Below are 22,079 nucleotides of genomic sequence, written 5' to 3'. Positions count from 1 at the left end.
AAGACATTAGTGCTCTCACAGAGTTTGAAAATTTCTATAAAGCTTGTGGATAAGTTTACCTTTTGCTTGAGCTATGCTGAAGAGAAAGGGGAAGTCGAGGGGACCTCTTCCTCCCAAGACAGAAACTCCTTCTCTCCGTCAAACATCAATCACAGCGTTTATGGCTTCAACACCGACGGGCGTTTCCGCTGCTTGTGCTGGGGAGAGCACAAGCTTGGAGGGTGATTTTTCACTCAGCCCAGCTGGCCCATTGACAACTCCGTTCCCGCAGCAGACCGTGATGTTAGTACCGGGGAAAGAGAATTCTGTAACCCCGAAGGAGAGGCAAACCACGGAAGAAGCATGGGGAGAAACGGAAGGTTCCCAGCACTCTCTGGTTGCAGGGGCGATCCCGAAGCAAGCACCTACAATATTGCAAGCTCAGACAATGTTGCTTTTGGCAGGGACACAGCCTCTTGTAAGACCTCACCAACACGCGTTCCCAGGTCGCGGATTTCGGCCCTAATTTCTCTCAGGGCCTTTTGGACGCCCTTTTGGACCCCTGCCAGATCGGCCTTCAAGTCCTGAAACCAACCCACCACATCCGATTTAGTGATCTCGCCAGAGTCCTCCAGTTCCTCCTCAGCATGCTCCTCCTCGATTACAGCTGGAATCGCTGCCATCTTGGACTCGCTCCGCTCTGGCCCCGTCGAGACCGCCGGCGTTTTTTTGCTGTGTTCCATCGTGAAACGGAATCGCTCCAGCCCCTTCTTCGGCAGCATAGCTCTAGGATCTCTCCCCTGCAATCCAAGCTTCAAAATGCTGCTCACAGCTACGGAATTTGCTCACTTTTAATAGCGCCCCAATGGAGCTCCGCGTTCAGGCTGCCATCCCGGTCCGTGACGTCACTTCCTCCTGCCCTGCTTTTTCTTGCCTTATCTGGGTCCAGTTCTAGCCTCGTCTGCCTTGTCTTAAGCCAAGCCCTGTTTGCTTTGTCTTCAATCAAGTCCTGCCTGCCTTGTCGTCTGCCAAGCCTTGCCTAGTACTTTGCCTACTTCTGTGTCTAGCCCGATTGACTCACCTGCCATAATTAGTACCCAACTACAGTCCAAGGGCTCACTTCCTCTGAGTCTGTGACAGATTGTACATAAGTAATGCCATACTGGGAAAAGACCAAATGTCCATCGAGCCCAGCATCCTGTCCCCGACAGCGGCCAATCCAGGTTAAGGGCACCTGCCAAGCTACCCAAACGTACAAACATTTTATACAAGTTATTCCCGAAATTGTGGATTTTTCCCGAGTGCATTTAGTAGCGATCTATGGACTTGTCCTTTAGGAAACTGTTCAACCCCTTTTTAAACTCTGCCAAGCTAATTGCCTTCACTACGTTCTCCGGCAACGAATTCCAGAGTTTAATTATGCGTTGGGTGAAGAAACTTTTTCTCCTATTTGTTTTAAATTTACTACACTGTAGTTTCATTGCATGCCCCCTAGTCCTAGTATTTTTGGAAAGCGTGAACAGACGCTTCACATCCACCTGTTCCACTCCACTCATTATTTTATTTACCTCTATCATGTCTCCCCTCAGCCGTCTCTTCTCCAACCTGAAAAGCCCTAGCCTCCTTATTCTTTCCTCATGGGGAAGTCGTCCCATCCGCGCTATCATTTTTGTCGCCCTTCGCTGCACCTTTTCTAGTTCTACTATATCTTTCTTGAGATGCGGCGACCAGAATTGAACACAATACTCAAGGTGCGGTCGCACCATGGAGCGATACAACGGCATTATAACATCCTCACATTTGTTCTCCATACCTTTCCTAATAATACCCAACATTCTATTCGCTTTCCTAGCCGCAGCAGCACACTGAGCAGAAGGTTTCAGTGTATTATCAACGATGACACCCAGGTCCTTTTCTTGGTCCGTAACTCCTAACATGAATGCCATGAGCTCAGATGGGTCCTCTTTGCTAGGAAAGCATGGATGCTGTGGATCTCCTTCTGGGAGGAAGTCTTCCCCAGAGTAAGACTTGTTCACGTTCTGCTTCCAAGATTCAGGCTTTGGCTGGGAATCTACTTAGAAATCTCTTCAAGTTTCGATGTCATGTACCGGGCCCAAAGAACCGGACCAAGGGTATGTGGTCCAGGACATCTCTGAATCCAGAAGGGCCTATGGGTTCCAAGGACAAATTATGGAAAACTGTCTTGTTTCTGTGCTACTGAGAAGGTTCTATCTTCAGTCGCCTGTGATACTCCATCCTGAACCAAGAGGAGGGGGTACTGTCATGGCTCCCCAGACTATCCGGGTTTCTTTTCTCTGGATGAGTGGGTCTATGACACTCCTCGGGGCAGCAACCTTCCTTTGTCCTGTAGCCGTATGCATGTTCATCAAGCCAGTTTTGGCCTGCAACAAGGAGCGTAGGACGCTTTTGAAGACATCACTTCCTATTCCTCTTCAGCAGCTATGCCTTGCCTGCCTTATTCCATTTCATGTCTTGCCTTGCTTGGTTCCTGTCCGTGCCTTGCCTGCTTAGTTCCAGCCTTGCCTGTTTCCTGTCCTGCCATGTCTTCAGCTGCCTCCAAGTTCCTGCCCTGCCCATTCTCTAGCTCCAGCCTTGCTTTGCCTTGTCTAGATCTAGTTCTAGCCTTGTTTTGCCTTGCCTCGTCTGGGTCCAGTTCTAGTCTTGTCCTCAGTTAAGTCCTGCCTGCCTTGTCTAGATCTAGTTCTAGCCTTGTTTTGCCTTGCCTCGTCTGGGTCCAGTTCTAGTCTTGTCCTCAGTTAAGTCCTGCCTGCCTTGTCTTCTGCTAAAACCTTGCCTAGTATTTTGCCTAATGCTGTTCCTAGCCCCAGTGACTTGCTTGCCATGGTTGGTACCTGGCTATGGTCCAAGGGCCCACTTCCTCTTGGCTGTCATGATAGCTCTCTCGAAAGTTGTCCTTTTTCAATACTTTTACTTCACACTTTTGCCTAGACCAGTCCTTACTCAGAGAGAATGCCTTTGGTCAAGCAACTCTGAGCAATCAGTCCACATGAATTATTTATATGTAGCATAAGCATATCAGAGGGTTTCTCCACAACAGTGGAACTGTTGACCTCTGTAGTGTAAACGCACAAGAGGCTAGTTGAAAGAGGCTCTTTCAGTTGAAAGGAAGTTCTGGAACAAAGGATCATAGAATGAAAGTGAAAAGGGGCAGACTCAAGAGTAATCTAAGGAAATGTTTTGCTGTAGAAAGGATGGTGGGTGCATTGAACAGCCGCTCCACAGAGGAAGTAGAGATGAGGACTGTGAGTTCAAGAAGGCAAAGAAAAGTACAGAGGATCTTAGAAGTTGGTATGGATGGGTAGACAAGATAGGCCATATGGTCTTTACCATAGTTTTCTCTGTTTCTGTGTTCTTTGTAACTTATGTAGAACAGTAGTTCCAACCCTAATCATCCAACTGGGAAGCCTGGGTGGGCCATTTTGATCTTTATCTGCCATCATCTATGATGTTCCTATTTGCCTGTGACTTCAAGGTAGCAAAAGAGTATAACAAGGCAGTGGCCAAAGCCCAAAGAATATGAGAATGAATAGGGATATAAAGAGAATCAGTGGAGGTAAAAAAGGGAGTAATGCCTGTGTTTAAGTAATTGGTTGAACTTCATCTGGAATGTTATGTCCACTCCCAGACACTGTACTTCTGAAATGATATAGATGGCATAGTAATTGGAAAGAGAAGGACTAGAATGGTGCAGATCTGTCCCCTATGAAATGTGACTTAATTTAAATATGTATATCTGAGAGGAAAGGGATGTTTGGTAGGGAGCAGATGATACAAACATTTATATCTCGAAGGTACATATGCACTAAAGGACGCATTTTTTTCCAATGAAAATGAAGTTCTATAAGAAACAAGTCTCAAAGTGGGATAGACTAAAGAGTAACAAAAAATATTTCTTCACAGAAATACAGAGGATACATAGAACCTCTTTCTGGTTGTGGCAAAAATAATCATAAAATTCAGGAAAGCTTGGGGGGGGGGGGGGGCGGAGCAAGATGGCGGCTCCGACAATGCTCCACGAGTAGCTCCGGAGAATTGAGCGGTTCAACCCTTCTCTTCAAGGGTTTTTTTCCTCAGCAAACATTTCTTCTCTGAAATTAATATGCCGCATACGAAGAGGAAGGGTTTGGTTAGAGCCAAGACCCAACCGGCACTAACTTTGACACCGAACCAGCCCACTCTGGAGACCTACCTCATGCGCTCCTCACTTACAGCGGCAGGAGGTCCCGCTGAGTTTCCGGATCAGGAAGAGTCCGAACTCTTGGGACAGGACGTTTCATTGTCCCCTCCACCGCATTACCCTCCGCCGCAGCCAGCAGAACCAGACAGCGGGGGTGCTTCTAATCCTCGCGAGAGCGAAGGAAGAAACACACGTGTGGGGCCTGCAGTCGGGCCTTCTGCTGAGGTCCCTTTTTCATCTGGGACTTTTCATTCAACAGTGCAGAACCCATGTAAGGGTTCCACTGCGTCGGTTACCCTTGAGGCAATTTGGGAGACGCTACAGTCTGTCTAGGCATCGACGGGCAAGATTGAAGGTTTGATGAGCAATGTTCAGGATTTAACTGTTTCATTTGTATCGATGAAAGGCGAATTAACTGATAAGATTAACCATCTAACAGCAGAAAATGCAAAATTGAAAGAAATTTCTACTAAGCTGATAAAAGATACAAATGCTATAAATAATAAATTGGAGAACTTTGAAAATTATAATAGGAGGTTAAACCTTCGTTTATTGAATTTTCCCTGTACACCAGTGTACTCTCCATTGGAGATATTTAAGAAATACTTGGTGGAAAATTTGAAATTTTCTTCTGATAATATACCTCCTGTAAACAAAATCTATTACCTACCTACACAAAAGAATACTGATATTCAACCACAAGGAGATCTGAATGTTACAGACTTACTAGAATCTTCTATTACATCGACAACGGAGAGAAAAACATTATTGGTATCTTTTATATTCCAACAAGATTTGGACTTGGTGAGAAAGATGGCCTTAAGAAACTTACAGACTCCCTTTTATGGAGGGAAAATCTGGGTATTTCCAGAAGTAACAAAACAAACACAGGCCAGAAGAAAGGACTTTCTTGCAATGAGAGCTGATGTTTTGGCATTAGGCGCTGTCTTTAATTTAAACTACCCATGCAAATGTAATATAAAATATTTGGTTGTAAAATATGTTTTCTTTTTTCCTGAGCATCTAAAACAATTTATAGATCAAAAAAAGATATTGTAATGCCGGTTTATGTCATACAGACTGAGCACTTCTGAATGGGTAATTTATAGAATAGGCAAGTATGGAGTATAATTAGCTAAGTCTTTCTTTAAATAATATGTAAGAATCTTATCTTCCAAGTTAATAACTGCTCATGTCCCCCTAATTTGGTGGTCTAATTTAAGTCATTTATTTTACTTTTAAACTATTCTACTTTAAGAATTTCTGACTGTTTTTTTTCTTATTCAAGTAGTAATTGCTTGTAAATTTTTAAAAATTGATAAAAAATTTTAAAAAAAATTTTTTCAGGAAAGCTTGGAATAAGTACAGAGCATCTCTGGTTACAAAGAAATAGAGAAAGCTGGAGATCAACTGGATTCTGTAGCATATTGGTGCAGGAGATAAATTTGGCAGATCAGATAGGCCTTACAGTACTTAACCTTCCATTATATTTTTTCTTTTATTCTGTATATTTCTTCTTTCGGGCCACCAGGAAATTTTATCAGTAAAGTTCTTATAAGCAGCAGGATGGACTTCACAGTGGTGTTAGTGATATGGATTAAAGGCTTCTGATGGTTTATAATGGACATTTAAAAAATAGTAAAAATTCCTGTTTCATTTTTGTGTTTTTATTACAGTCCTGTAAAGGTGGCATTGATAGGAGCAGTATTGTTCACATTGCAGCAAACTCAACATTTACCAGTATCACGTCACAGCCTTATGCTCATGTACAGTACCTTTTTAGTGGTTACAAAGGTAAGAACTTCTATCTTTATCACTATATTCTACAAATATCAATTCAGTAAGGTATTATGGCTGTAGGTAATCTGAGTTATAGACCCTAACTTGCCAAGTGTCATAAGAATTTGTCAGGTGTTGCTTGTGTCTTGGGTGTAAAGGTAAGTTGCCTTTCTTGGATTGTCAAATACCATGAAAACGCAGAGAAAAAGCAGAGAGTGGGAATGGAGTCAACTTTATTGAAGGATGACTCAACAGGGTACCATGTTTCAGAACACATGGCTCCTTCCTCGGGAGTCTACGTAAATTAAAATATAAACAATATAAACAAATGTGTGAGTCTAAAAGTATAAACAGTACAATATCAAGATGCAAATAAAAAAGTAAAGTATATATGTGAAATAAACACATTGAAAAAGCATAATAAAAGAATATATGGCAAATCTTTATTTAAAAAAAAAAAATATATATATATATATATATTTCTCCGAGGACAAGCAGGCTGCTTGTTCTCACACTTGGGTCGTCGTCCGCGATACTTGCAAAGCAAACAAAAGAAGCCTCGAGAACGTTCCGTCGCGCAGCCCATACACACCGCGCATGTGCGAACGGCTTCCCGCCCGCGACGTGAACGTGCCCTCAGTTTCTTTTTGTCCGCGATCAGACGTGAATCTCGAACTCTGTCAAGTTTTTTCGGCTCAGGAGACTGTTTTTTAGCGTTTACCGCTTCCCGTTTTTTCCTTTTTTTTGCTTCATTACTTTATTTAAACAAACAAAAAAATAGTTATTTTTCATCTAAATTCTTAGTTTTAGTCACTTCTTCAAGTTTTCTTTCTTTTTCGTCGCAGCCGCCTTTTAGGCTGCTCGGTCGGGTCTTTTCTTCCTTTTTTTGTGCCTTTTTTCTAACACAATCAAGTCTTTTAATTTCACTGCCACTGTTTTTCCGTCCATGTCATCGAGGGCTTCAAGCATTATACTCGCTGCAACCGGACCATCTCGGATGCCAACCCCCATGTGTGGTGTCTCCAGTGCCTTGGGCCCAAGCTGGCTGTAAGCTGTGCTCTTTAATGAAGAAACGGACCCAAGTGTCTTGGGAGGCTCAATGTGACAGGCTTTTTGCGGATCGGTCCAGTCCTTCGATGTCGGCATCGACATCGGTACCGAGGTCGACGTCGAGGGAAACAGCGACATCGAGAGTGCAGGTAATGGCTGCCAAAAGACCCCATCGTGCTGGGAGCAGCGAGGCATCGAGTGGGTCTCCACCTATCTTGAGGCCTACTGCTATGCCCCCCGGACCCGGCCCCGAGGAGGGGTGAGGATTCCACGTCCTCTTCGGTACCGAGGAGTCTCGATGACGGGTGTCTAGCAAAGGCTAAGAAGCACTGTCATTGTTCTCCCTCCATGCACGGTACCGAGAGCTCCGGGGAGCTGAGGGAGTCTGCACTTGAGAAGCATCGGCGCCGGGAAGACCGCTCACCCTCCATACAAAAAGTGCCGATGCGTTGGTCATCTGGAAGCCTGGTACTGGCTCTCGAGCCCCCTCAGATTCTGCCACCGACTCCTGCACCAGCCCCCCAACCTTTTCCGATGGAAGCTCTCGACGAGCACATCAGAGCCCTTCTTCCAGAGCTTCTGGAGAGATTGCTGCGCCAATCTGCTTCGGTGTCGGGGGTGCTTGCGCCTTCTGTACTGACTGCAGAAGCGGCATCTGGGCCATCACTTGTGGTGAGGTTCCCGTCCTCGGTGCCGCTTGCGGTATCGGCATCGGCCGCCACCCGGGAAGATTCCCCCTCGACATCAGTGGAGGAAGCGTCGCCGGAGTCCAGGCAGGGGTCGGCTTCTCAACATCTCCCACGAGGTCGTCGTTCCTTGACGTTGAGACAGGCTCGGGTTCGGGCTGCTCTTAGGGAGCTTTTGTCTGATACCGATGAGGAGTGCTCCTGGGAAGAGGAGGAAGACACCAGATACTTTTCGGAGGAAGAGTCATATGGGGTTCCCTCTGATCCTACTCCGCCAATTGAAAGAGGAATGTCTCCACCTGAGAGTCTTTCTCATCTTTTGTTCGGGAAATGTCGAAGGACATTCTATTCCCTATGGAGGTTGTGGATGAGCCCAGGGCATCGTTCCCTCTTTCTAACCCAGTGGTCCCCAAAAAATCCGAGTCCCAGTCCATGGAGAGCCTGTAATGGTGAAGGCCCAACTTCCTCATGATTCCATGGTGGTGGACCCTGCTCTCAGAAGAGCCAAGAGTACTAGGGACTATGCCTCAGCGCCCCCAGGCAGAGAGTCTAGGACCTTGGTTTCTTTTGGGAGAAAAACGTATCAGGCTGCTATGCTCGCCGCCAAGATCCAAACTTTCCAGCTCTACACGAGCATCTACTTGCGGAACTCGGTGAGGCAACTGTCTAGTTTGGTTGAAGCACTTTCTCTGGAGCTCGCCGAACCTTTTCACCAAGTACTCAAGCAGCAGAAGGCGTGTCGCAAGTTCCTGGCCAGGGGTACTTCCCAAGTAGCTGCTCAAGGTATAGTGATGCGCAGACTCTCATGGCTGCGTGTCTCTGACCTGGATCAGAAGACCCAGCAGCGGATGGCGGATACTCGTTGCCGGGGGGAGGGGGGATAATCTTTTTGGAGAAAAAGTAGAGGACATGGTCGATCAGATCAAAAAGCATAATGATGCTATGCATTTTCTCTCCCGCCGGGCATCTTCTGCTACCACCTCCTCATCCAGGAGGTTTTTTGGAGGGAGGAGGAGTGCCCCCCTTTTCCTATAATAGGCGTAGGTACACTCCTGCTTCTCGGCAGCCTACCCAGGCTCAGTCCCAGCATGCTTGTTCCTGTCAACGGCGTACGCCTAGGGCCCCTAGGGCTCCCCAGCCAAAAGCAAGGCACGGGGTTTTGACTGGCTCCAGTGCAGCATAGTCTCACAAAAAGTGTCCGTGCCGGATGGCTTGCTGGTCGGGGGGAGGTTGATATTTTTTCACCAAAGGTGGCCTCTTATAACCTCCAACAGGTGGGTTCTTCAAATAGTCCGGTTAGGATACACTCTCAATCTGGAATCCAGGCCTCCAAATTGCCCACCGGGAGCTCCCAGCACAAGCAGGTACTCGCAGAGGAACTCTCCGCCCTTCTAAAGGCCAATGCGGTCAAACCCGTTCCAGGGGAAGAAGGGCTGGGATTCTATTCCAGGTACTTCCTTGTGCAAAAGAAAATGGGGGATGCGTCCCATCTTAGACCTAAGGGCCCTGAACAAATTCCTTGTCCGAGAAAAGTTCAAGATGGTTTCCCTAGGCACCCTTCTTCCCATGATTGAGGAAAATGATTGGCTATGCTCTTTGGACTTAAAGGGCGCCTATACCCACATCTCAATACTCCCAGCTCACAGGAAGTATCTTCGATTTTGGTTGGGAATTCGGCATTTTCAGTATTGTGTACTGCCCTTTGGTCTCGCATCTGCATCCAGAGTTTTCACAAAGTGCCTGGCAGTTGTCGCAGCATCGCTACGCAGACTGGGAGTGCATGTGTTCCCTTATCTCGATGATTGGCTGGTGAAGAGCACCTCAGAGGCAGGTGCTCAACGGTCGATGCGGATGACTATTCGGATGCTAGAACTTCTGGGCTTTGTGATCACTTATCCCAAGTCCCATTTTGTCCCGGTTCAAAAATTGGAGTTCATTGGAGCTCTGTTGAACACACAGACGTCTCGAGGTTATCTTCCCCAAGCGAGGGCAGACAATCTTCTGTCCCTAGTGTCCTTGGCTCGAGCGTCTCAACAGATCACAGCTCGGCAGATGTTGAGACTCTTAGGGCACATGGCTTCCACAGTTCATGTAACTCCCATGGCACGCCTACATATGAGATCAGCTCAATGGACCCTAGCTTCCCAGTGGTGCCAGGCCACAGGGGATCCAGAGGATGTGATCCATCTCTCCACCGACTTTTGCAGTTCCCTTCAGTGGTGGACCATTCGATACAATTTGACCTTGGGACATCCATTCCAAATTCCTCAGCCGCAAAAAGTTCTGATGACGGATGCATCCCTCCTAAGGTGGGGAGCTCATGTAGATGGGCTTCACACTCAAGGAGCTTGGTCCTTTCAGGAAAAGGGTCTTCAGATCAACCTTCTGGAATTATGAGCGATCTGGAACGCTCTCAAGGCTTTCAGAGATCGGCTGTCCAACCAAATCATTTTAATTCAGACAATCAGGTTGCAATGTATTACACCAACAAGCAGGGGAGTACCGGATCTCATCCTCTGTGTCAGGAAGCCGTCAGGATGTGGCTTTGGGCTCACCACCACGGCATGTTTCTCCAAGCCACGTATCTGGCAGGCGTAAACAACAGTCTGGCCGACAGATTGAGCAGGATCATGCAACCTCACAAGTGGTCACTGAACATGAGCATTGTCACTGAACATGGGCATTGTACACAAGATCTTCCAAGCCTGGGGCAGCCCCTCTGTGGATCTTTTTGATACTCAGATCAATCACAAAGTCCCTCAATTCTGTTCCAGACTTCAGGCCCATGACAGACCAGCGTCAGATGCCTTTCTCCTTCATTTGGGGACAGGCCTTCTGTATGCGTATCCTCCCATACCTCTAGTAGGGAAGACTTTACTGAACCTCAAGCAAGACCATGGAACCATGATTCTGATTGCGCCCTTTTGACCCCGTCAGATCTGGTTCTTTCTTCTGGAGTTGTCCTCCGAAGAACCATGGAGATTGGAGTGTTTTCCGACCCTCATCACCCAGAACAAGGGGTCACTTCTACATCCCAACCTCCAATCTCTGGCTCTCATGGCCTGGATGTTGAGAGCTTAGAAATTGCCTCCTTGGGTCTTTCAGAGGGTGTCTCTCGAGTCATGCTTGCTTCCAGGAAAGATTCCACGAAAAAGTGTTATTCTTTCAAAGGAGGAGGTTTGCCGTGTGGTGTGACAGCAAGGCCCTAGATCCTTTTTCTTTTCCTACAAGGACCCTGCTTGAATACCTTCTACACTTATCAGAGTCTGGTCTCAAGATCAACTCTGTAAGAGTTCACCTTAGCGCAATTAGTGCTTATCATCAACTTGTAGAGGGTAAGCCTATCTCTGGACAGCCTTTAGTTGTTTGCTTCATGAGAGGTTTGCTTTTGTCAAAGCCCCCTGTCAGACCTCCACCAGTGTCATGGGATCTCAACGTCATTCTCACCCAGCTGATGAAAGCTCCTTTTGAGCCACTGAATTCCTGCCATCTGAAATACTTGACCTGAAAGGTCATTTTCTTGGTGGCTGTTACTTCAGCTTGTAGAGTCAGTGAGCTTCATGCCCTGGTAGTTCATGCACCTTATATCAAGTTTCATCGTAACAGAGTAGTCCTCCGCACTCACCCTAAGTTCCTGCCGAAGGTGGTGTCAGAGTTCCATCTGAACCAGTCGATTGTCTTGCCAACATTTTTTCCCCGTCCACATAACCGCCCTGGTGAAGACAAGTTGCACACCTTGGACTGCAAGAGAGCATTAGCCTTTTACGTGGAGCAGACAAAGCCCGATCTGCTGCTGCCTGCAGTGCTTTCACACGGAGGTAAGAGGCGCTGTCAGTTCAGTGCAGGGGGCCCGGCACGGAGGGGGGAGGGAGCGGCGGCGAGGAGGGTAGCTGGAAATCTCGCCCGTTTTAACGGGCTTAATGGCTAGTATATATATAAGAAAAGATATTGAAAACATATGTAAAGATTCATATACAATAAGTACGTGAGTGAATACAATAGAAGCAATGTAATGTCTATTAAAATGTTGCATTAATGCAAAAAGCGTTTTCTTAAAAAAATATATTATACATTATGGAGGGGTGGATTCTAGATTTGCCTCCTTTCCAGATGAACTTCTCTAATCGTTTCTGCAGGGAGTGAAGCACATGGTCACTAGTAGGGAGTGGCAGAGCCTGGAAAAGATACAGTAATCGCGGTAATATATTCATTTTCACTGTAGCTATTCTCCCAAACCAAGATAAAACAAGGGGCTCCCATCTTTCCAAGTCCTCCCTAATGTCTTTCAGTAACGGAGTATAGTTAGCCTCATTAATGTCTTGCAATTTAGCAGTGAGGAAAACTCCCAAATATTTAAGACCCTTAACCCACCTCAAAGGATATAATTGCTTACAACGGTGATATTGTTCCTCTGTCATACCCCCTGCCATTGCTTCTGTTTTCTCATAATTAATCTTAAATCCTGACACCTGCCCATAAGTTTCCATTTCACTTATAACCTGGGGTATAGAATCTAAAGGCGAGGTAAGGGTCAAAAGGACATCATCTGCAAACAATGCCACCTTTGATTCCCAGTCTTTCACCCTCATTCCTTTTATCCCTGGATGACTCCTAATAGCCCATGCCAATGGTTCCATTACTAAAGCAAATAAAAGTGGCGATAGAGGGCACCCTTGACGTGTCCCTCTATTCAGCTCAAAGAAGGCAGATATCTGCCCATTAATTTTTACCCCTGCTTTCGGCTGAGTGTATAGTTCTTTAATCCAGTCCCTAAAATTAGAACCAAATCTAAACTGTTGTAAAACCTGGTGTAGGAATGGCCAATGCACCCTATCGAATGCTTTTTCAGCGTCCACACTCAGTAGACAATACGGTGTTTTACTCTGCCGGGCAATATACATAGCATTCAGAGTTTGTCTAATATTGTCCGAGGCCTGTCTATTGGCGACAAAACCCACCTGATCTGGATGTAAAGGTTGGCAGAATTTCTGTTAATCTACTTGCTAATACCTTAGCCAGGATGCGAACATCCACATTAAGTACAGAGATGGGGCGGTAAGAAGAGCACTCAGTCATCTCCTTTTTAGGCTTCAGGATCACTGCAATCCATGCCTCTTTCATAGTTGGCGGGAGATTATCTCCTTTCACTACAGCATTAAGCACATCTGTCAACACAGGTGCCAAGTAGGGGGCAAATTTTTTATAGAATTCAGCCGTATAGCCGTCCAATCCCGGTGATTTGGCGGTTTTCAAAGTTTTTATAGCTGCTAGGACCTCACGCATGTCAATAGGTGCATCTAGCACCCTGATGGCGAACCTATGACACACGTGTCAGTACTGACACGCGTAGCCATTTTCGGTGACACGCGGCCGCATGTGGCCGCATACAGAGAAGCAGCGGCGTTCCCCGGGGCGGATCGCTGATGCGACCTCCCCCCCCCCCCCCCCCGGCGAAATCACCCCCCCCCCCCCCCCGGTGCATGTTTACTTGCTGGGGGGGTGCCGTGTGCACTCCTATTGGCTTCCTCCGAGTCCTCCGCTTGTTCCCTCCCTGCTGCTCCCTCTGCCCCGGCTCCTGCACGGCCGTTAGGGGATCTTTGACCTCACTTCCGGCCGGCGGAGCAGAGAGCAGCAGAATGCCGTGGGGGACGCATCTCTGGGGGCCCTGTGATCGCCATTACCACATAACCAGAGCAACCATCATCCAATCTACTGTTCTGGGGTGTCGTGGATTTCTAATTGACCATCATTACTGAGATAGGTGAGGGGGAGGCTGGGAGAGGCGAGGGCATGTGCTATGGGTGCCGTTTCCCGCCATTAGAAATAGCGGCAGCCATCTTAATTTACATAAGGTGGTCAGTTAGGCTAGTTAACCCCTAATTGCCTGCAGGGCTAACAGGCTATCTATAATTCTATCTTCTGTCACTGCCCCCCTGATGGAGAACCCAAAAAATAAAAAACCAAGGTTAAGTAAAGGAAGTGGTAGTAGCAGTAGCCGACCCTTTCAAGAGACATGGACCGAGATGTATGGCATTATAGAAAAAAATGGCAGATCATTTTGCGTTCTATGTACTGAAACGGTAGTAAGCAGAACGTGGAATATAAATAGACATTTTGAAACTAATCATTCCCAGCTCTTGAAAAAAAGTGAGGATGAAAGGAAGGAATACATTTCCAGGCAGCTACACTTTTATAAGAGCCAATCTAAGTCCATCCTTAAATTTGTAAAAGGTTCTACAAATTTAACATCTGCAAGTTTGAGCATTGCTCACTCCATAGCTCAGCACGGAAAAGCACTCAGTGAGGGAGAATTTATTAAAGAAACTCTCCTAAGATGTGCACCAGTTCTATTTCACGATATGCAGAATAAAGATGCAATTATTAAGAGAATATCTGAGTTACCACTCAGTAGAAATATCATAAAAGACCGAATAATGAGACTGAACACAAATGTACAACATTAAAGAGAGACATAAGTAATTGTAAATATTTTTCGATCTCTCTTGATGAAACTACTGATGTCATATCACATGCTCAGTTGGCCATTATTGGTCGATATTCTGATGGTCTCACAATGAGAGAAGAGTTGATAAAGTTAGTATCAGTGCCAACAAGTACATCAGGAAGCGAAATATGTAAGGTTGTTATACAAACATTCCGTGACCTAAGCATTGATATCGCTAAAGTTGTGTCAGTGACGACAGACGGGGCACCAAACATGGTGGGGAAAAAAGTTGGATTTGTCAAATTGTTTACGGAAGCTATTGGACATCCGATTGTGCCTTTTCATTGTATTATCCATCAGGAGGCTTTATGTGCCAAGGCAGGATTCACCGACTTAAACGACTTAATGTCAGTTGTTACAAAAATAGTTAATTTAATAGCTGCTCGCCCCCTTCACAAGCGAGAATTTTCTGCACTTTTACTGGAGGTTGATTCCACCTACAGTGGACTGCTGATGTACAATAATGTAAGATGGCTGAGCCGAGGCAAAGTTCTTGAGCGCTTTGTGGAGTGCTTTGAAGAAATTAAGGTTTTTCTTGAGGATAAGGATCTGGGAAACTTTCCTCAGCTCAGTGATGATAAGTGGGTCAACACCCTGATGTTTTTTACAGATCTCTCTGTTCATATTAATGAACTGAACTTAAAGTTACAAGGTTTTGGCAAAAGTATTGACGTTATGTTTGGATACATAAAAGCTTTTGAAAGTAAACTTAACATTTTCAAGCGAGATGTAGAAACTAAAACTTATAAGTATTTTCCTCGAGTAACAAAGTATTTTGAGAAGGCCAGTGCAGCTATACAAAATGAAATGGAACCCTTGCATATAAAGTACCAGCATGTTTTAGACTCGTTACTTGACCAGTTCAGTGATAGATTTAATCAATTTAGAAGCCTAGAACAGACCATGAAAATAATTAAGTATCCTGATGTAGTAGTCTACAGTAGTTTGGAATTAAATGGTTTCCAATGGATGCAAATTGATGATTTGGAGATGCAACTTGTAGAATTTCAAGACAGCATCTGGGCTCAGGTGTTTGTCGACTTGAGGTCAAAGCTTGAGAATCTGGAAAGGTGCCGTTTGGAGAATCAAGAGGAGTGCCACAACGAACAGGAAATTTGGAGTGCTTGGAACCGATTACCAGACACTTTTAGCACCCTGAAAAATATAGCAATGGCTTTACTCACAATTTTTCCCTCTACGTACTTTTGTGAAACCTTATTCTCAGCGTTAAATAATATCAAAACCAACAAAAGAAACAGATTGACAGATGAAGTTAGTAGCGCTTGCTTGGGCTTGAAGTGTACAAAATACCAACCTACAATTGAAGATTTAGCCAATGAAATTCAGCAACAAAAAAGTCACTAATAGGCAGATTAGTTAAAGAATTCCCCCTCCCCTCACTTATCTTAGTTCACGGCACCCCACACAAGTTAAATAATATCAAGACCAACAAAAGAAACCGACTGACAGATGAACAAAGAAGTCACTAAGCAGGTAAGTTAAATAATTAGTTTTTGGTTTATTAAATACAGTTATATATTACAATTATACATTTTTGTTATTTAAACTATAAATATCGCGAAATTATGGTTTTTTTCTCGAAGTGACACACCACCCGAGTTATGCTCGGTTTTTTGGCGAATTTTGACACACCAAGCTCAAAAGGTTGCCCATCACTGATCTAGCATTTGTTGTTGATCTTGTGTTAAGCCATTTTTTGCAAGTATAATCGAATACTGTCCTGTATACTCCCATCTCCGGCATAAAGCTTAGCATAATATTCATTGAAACGGACTCTAATGTCTGGAGATGTTCGGAGCACCTCTCCTTTGGATCCCTTAATACGATAAATATTACAATCTGCTCTTAGTTTTCGCAATTTAATAGCTAACTGCCTACTTATCTTATTTTTGGTAGTATATGTGTGAAGCTTTAGTCTTTCGTTAATATACTCAAGATCTTGAGCTAGCAGGGCTTCTAGTTGTATTCTGGCAGCTTGTAAAGCTCTATATATCTTAAGAGAGCCTGTGGCTTTATGTTTACTTTCTAATATCCCAATTTTCTCTCTTAGCTGCAAGGTAGCTTGCAACCTCTGTTTCTTAAGCTTTCCAGCAACCTTAATAAAGTGACCTCTGGACACCGCTTTAAGGGCTTCCCACACTATAGCAATTGAGGGCCCTGAGGTTACATTAAAAGACAGGTATTCCTTCAGGACCTTTACATATTCCTGACAAACTGCTTCCTGTTTTAACAGCCCATTATTTAATGTCCAGTGCCCTACTCGCTGTTTTCCTGTCTGCCAATCTAGTTGTATCACACAAGGAGCATGATCAGATACAGTAATATTATTTATATGTGCTTTTGTGAGTTGATCTAATAGCTTATCAATCAACAAGTAGTCAATCCGTGAGTATGTAGAATGTACTGGAGAATAAAAAGAGTAATCACGTTCAGTGGGGTGCATGTCTCTCCACGAGTCAAAAAGTCCCATATCCCTAACAAAAGTGTTAAAATGTTTGGCCAAGACTTTGTCATTACCAGAGTTGCGTCCCGATTTATCCACTTCAGGGCAAAGAGTGGCATTGAAATCACCACCCAGTATAAGCTGACCTCCCAGCACTGTGTGTATTTGTTTTTTAAGTAATTGAAAGAAAGATGGTTGATTAGTATTTGGCCCATATATAGATCCCAGAGTAACCTCCTGATTTTCAAATGTCCCCCTGAGTAGAAGATATCTGCCCTTTGGATCTCTTTTCACCTGATGGATTTGTATTGGCAGGTCAGACTGGAGCAATATCGCTACCCCTCTTTGTTTCTTATCAGATATGTCTGAGGCAAAATAAATCTTAGAGTAATAAACATGTCTAAACAAATATTCATGCGCCCTTTTCAAATGAGTTTCTTGCAACTGGGGTTTATGTCTATTTATCTCTTGCCAAATCAACTGTCGCTTTCTAGGAGCATTTAGGCCTTTGACATTGAGAATCATAATCTTTAGAGTATACTTAACAGAAAGATAATGAAAATTCGTTTGCATATCTAGATATCATCTGCAGACATTGTAGTACCCTTCCCTCCCGTTTCCCCTGAACCCATCCCCCCCTAGCCTCCCATCTCCCTTCCTCCCCTTTCCCCGTCATAAGTAGAGTAGCAAACTTCCACCGGAAATAGAATTCCCCAGAGGAGTCTACTCACTCGCTTCCTAGCAAGATCAACCCCCGCAGTATACAACCCAACCACACCACCTCCACCCAACCCCTCATGACATCCTCCATATACCCGACAGACTTATCTCCGCCATAAATGTAGATCATAAGGAAATAAAGCAGAAAATGTCAGGCTTCGTGTACTCTTTCAGCAACCTCACTTTAGAGTACAATTACAGTCAGGTGTTGCGCATAGTCAGCCGTGGTTTCTTTGCCTTATTAAAAACTTGTTGCCATTGTCGCACTTTGTCTCTCTTGTCAACAGTAGTCTCCAAGTGTAGTTCAGTAGTCGGTCCCATCATGCCCGCTGCTTGTAGAATCTGCTGTGCCGCCTCCGGGGAGTGAACTTTGTGTAGCTTTCCAGTAATAGTAAAGCATACTGCAAAGGGAAAAGCCCATCGGTATTTTATATTATTTTGCCCCAGTACCTCCAGTATCGGTTTCATATTTCGTCTTTGTTGTAAAGTATAGGCTGATAAGTCTTGGAATACCGAAATAGGTGTGTCTTGAAAGCACAAATCCTTTTGTTGCCTAGCCAGGCCATATAGATGTTCTTTCTCTGAGTATTTCCAGAAGCGGACCACAATGTCCCTGGGTTTATTAGGGAGCGACTTGCCTAGCGCTCTATGGGCTCGTTCAATTTCCGGGACCTGTTGATCTGGATCTCCCTTCAAAATATGCTTACATAGTTCATGTACTAGTTTGGGAACATCTTCTTGATCTCCAGCCTCTGGAATACCTCGAAACCTTAAATTATTTCGTCTCCCTCTGTTCTCGATGTCATCAAGTTTGTATTGTAATTCCTCCATTTGATTAGCAAAGTCCACCTCCTTCTCTTTCATTTGGTTCATCAGATCCACGTGTTCGTCCACCCGGCCTTCAAGATCCTCCACTCGATAACCAATTTCCTTGATCTCACCTCGCAAATTTCAATGCGTTCCACAATGTCTGATTTCATGCGAGCTAAGTCTTTGCAGAGTTCTCGAAGCACTTTGGTGAACTGTGAGTCCTTATTGTTGCCAGTATCTTCGTCGGAGTGATTCGAATCAAAATCTGAGGCCTCCTCTTCCCGAGATGACGCATGACTGTTAGCAGTTTTAACATTACGGAGGCTGCCTCGTACTCCTGCTTTGGCCTCTGTGATTTTCGATTTCTGTGACATTTCTTTCCTGTAAGTACCACTTGTATATTCTTCCTGCCTTCATTTCGCGGTAAAGTCCGCCGGTTATATAGCGAAAAAGTAGCGATTTTAGTGGGGCTGAGCTGGAGCGATGAGTTCAGGCTGCCATCGAGGTTGCTGATGTCACCGGAAGTCCTCGTCATGACACATTTATTAATAAAATAAATCTCAAATAAAACACAGACATGCCTTCACTAAAAGCATGCAAATCCATAACAAAGCAACATTTAAAAAAAGGGCTCAAAATTAAAACATTAAAAAATTTAGTAAAAATTAAACCAATATGACACCATGAGTTACAAAGAAATAGATGCTGTTCACTTTAAACATTCAAATTTATTTTATAAGCAATGTTAAACAGAAAAGTTTTTCGATCAATTTTATTCTTAGAGTACTCTAGAATTAAATTAATAATCTGCAAATTCAAATTTTTATATTTCTTTGACCTTTGGCTGTCTGCTTGACTATCCGAAACTCTGGAATACAAGACAAACTGGAATCCTTCTTTGTGCTGAAGAGCAGACAGAAATTTTAAAAAAGATGGATGGTGATAATCTGTGTTTGGAAGGCACAATGCCAGCCTTCAAGCTTATTAGTTCTTGGTATACCTTTGATGGTCCTTTCATGAACCATCCACATCTTAGGAGGAAAACAAGGATGTCTACAGATACCTCTGCGATTTTTTTCAAAATAGTCCAACAAATCTGAAATCTTAAGATTTAATAACTCTGCTTCATCTAGAAGTCAAAATGCAGAGAACACGATGAGCAGTGAACATTTTCATTCTTAGTATGTGCTGCAGTCAATCCATTACATTGCATATTTCTCCATATGGACTGAGTCAAGTGAAAAAAAAAGCACATGTATGGGAATCCCTAGCTACTAGGCTGGCTGAAACAAAAAGGAGAACAAGAACAAGACCTGCCACAGGCTAAGGCTATCAACATTCTGGTTGATATTCAAAACAATTTAACCGGACCGGAATGGCTACTGACCAGTTAAAATCGATTGTTCAGGGCTATCCGCTAATTTTCAGCAGCATTTAACCAGTTATTGCTGCTAAAAATTAGTGGTTAGTTACTGTCTCTGAAAATTAGCAGTTAGTGCAGAAGTGAAAACCAGCAATTTGGAGGCATTCCAGGAATGGAGTCAGCACTTATTCAGCCAGAATAACTGCACAAATGGGGGCCAAATAAAACACAGTCCTATCTTTATGCAGCAACCCATAGCCAGTTAAGTTCTGAATATCAGCTTAACCAGTTATATGCTAGCCGGTGCTGCATAAACTGAATATTCAATGCTGAAGCCTGACATTGAATATCTAGGAATAATGCTGGTGGCGGTCAGCAAAATGCTCACCGCTTTTTTAGGTGCAGCCTGGAACAGAAGAAAAATGGGCCTAGGAGGGTGGAGTTGGAATCTAGACCTGAAATAAATTATGCACAAATGTCTGACCAAACCAGCTGTCGCGTCATAAATCCTGCTCTAGACAGTAGTGAGATGTGAACATATGAACTGAAGACCACTTTGCAGCCTTCTCCTAAATGGAAGCTGACCTCAAGTGGGCTACCAACACAGCTATGGTTCTGACACTGTGAGCTGTGATGCCCAGCTTGGACTTAAGGAGATGCAGTCTGCTAGCCAAATAGATAAAGTGTGTTTACCAATGGCTGGTCTGCTCCAGAAAGAAGGCTAAGGCCTGCTTGCAGTCCAAAGTGTGCAGTGCACTTTTACCAGGATAGTCATGAGTTTGGAGGAAGAATGTTGGTAGAACAACTGACTGGTTAAGATGGAATTCCAACACTATCTTAAGAAGGAACTTAGGATGGGTACGAAGAACTACTGTGTTGTGATGAAACTTTGTCTAGGTGGATCAGCTACTAGGGCCTGAAACTTGCTGACCCTGTGGACTAAAGTGACTGTCACCAAAAATAAGACCTTCCAGTTCAGATACTTCAGATGACAAGAATCAAGTGGCTCACAAGGAGGTTTCATCAGCTGGATGAGAAAGATGTTGAGATCCCATGACACTGTAGAGGGTTTGATCGGGGGCTTTTGCAACAACAAGCCCCTCATAAACAGAACTAAAGGCTGCAGAGAGATGGGTCTACCTTCAACATGGTGATGGTAAGTGCCAATCACACTGAGGTGAGCCCTTAGGTATTCAAGCACTTTTTGTGTAGGGCAAGAGGACAGATCTAGGGCCTTACCCTCACACCTGATAGTAAACCTTTTCCATTTCAAATTTCCAAGTAAGCCAGAATCTGGAGACACCTTCATGTGGTTGAACTGAAGCAAGTTCTAAGCTCTCAACATCCAAGCCATCAGGGCTAGGGCCTGGAGGCTGGGATGCAGAAAAGACCATAAGCGCCCGGTATAAGAGGCTTGGGGAGGCCAAGCCTCCCCAGCCCAACCGCTGCCCCCACCCCGCGAGCTGCAGACTTCCCCGCTCCCCAGTCGCCAATCATCTCCCGTCTCTGCCCTCAGCTGCCCGATAGCCCTCGTTCCCCTCCTGCCTTCGTCCTACCTTTAAATATTGTAATTTTCCTCGAGCCCGAGGGCAGGAGGGGAACGAGGGCTATCAGCTGAGGGGAGACGTGAGATGATTGATGATGGGGGGAGCGGGGGGGGGGGGCTGTAAGAAGGCAGGAAATGGCTGGCAGAAGGGAGATGGTTGACATGGGCTGCTGGATGGAGGGGAGGGGAGAGGAGGGTTGCTGGACTTGGGTGGATGGAGGGGAGAGGAGGGTTGCTGGACATGGGTGAATGGAGGGGAGGGGAGAGGAGGGTTGCTGGACATGGGAGGATGGAGGGGAGTGCAGGGGAGAGGAGAGTTGCTGGACATGGGTGGATGGAGGAGAGAGGAGGGTTGCTGGACATGGGTGGATGGAGGGGAGAAGAGGGTTGCTGGACATGGGTGGATGGGGGGGAGAGGAGGGTTGCTGGACATGGGTGGATGAAGGGGAGGGGAGAGGAGGGTTGCTGGACATGGGTGGATGGAGGGGAGGGGAGAGGAGGGTTGCTGGACATGGATGGAGAGGAGGGAAGAGTGAAGAAGGAGATGAGATGAGGGAAAAGGAAGAGAGAAAAACTGCACATGGAGGAAGAAAATAGGCAGAAGCTGGATCCACTGGACAGTCAAGTCTGTGGAGGACCCAGCTTTTACTTACGGATGTAAGGCAAGAAATGAAGAAGAAAGGCGGAAAGTAAAGAAATAAATGGAAAGGAAGCCCTGGAAACGGAGTTAAGAGGACAGATAGCAGCAGAATCGGATACTGGGCCAGCATGATCAGAAAAACAAAGTCACCAGACAACAAAGGTAGAAAAAAAATCATTTTATCTTCATTATAGTGTTTGGAATATGTCCACTCTGAGAATCAGGTGCTCAACATTAAACGTTTATATTTATTTACTTATTTATGGCATTTTATCCCACATTAAACATGAATTAGGGTGTTTTGTGGCTCTACACGTA

The 22,079-nt window shown here is 44.9% G+C and overlaps 1 protein-coding gene across 1 annotated transcript in view; it reads left to right on the top strand.

Annotated features, from left to right (window-relative positions):
* Positions 1-22,079, top strand: part of TMEM38B (transmembrane protein 38B) — a 469,261-nt gene that overhangs the window by 373,354 nt on the left and 73,828 nt on the right. The window contains exon 5 of the mRNA XM_030194322.1: positions 5,875-5,992. Within this exon, the coding sequence (XP_030050182.1) occupies positions 5,875-5,992 (118 nt within the window). The remainder of the gene's footprint in view (positions 1-5,874; positions 5,993-22,079) is intronic.

Source organism: Microcaecilia unicolor, chromosome 2, assembly GCF_901765095.1.
Source record: "Microcaecilia unicolor chromosome 2, aMicUni1.1, whole genome shotgun sequence".
Lineage (NCBI taxonomy): Eukaryota > Metazoa > Chordata > Amphibia > Gymnophiona > Siphonopidae > Microcaecilia > Microcaecilia unicolor.
The sequence above is the reverse complement of the archived record's forward strand: the minus strand, read 5'-3'. Positions and strand labels throughout refer to the sequence as shown.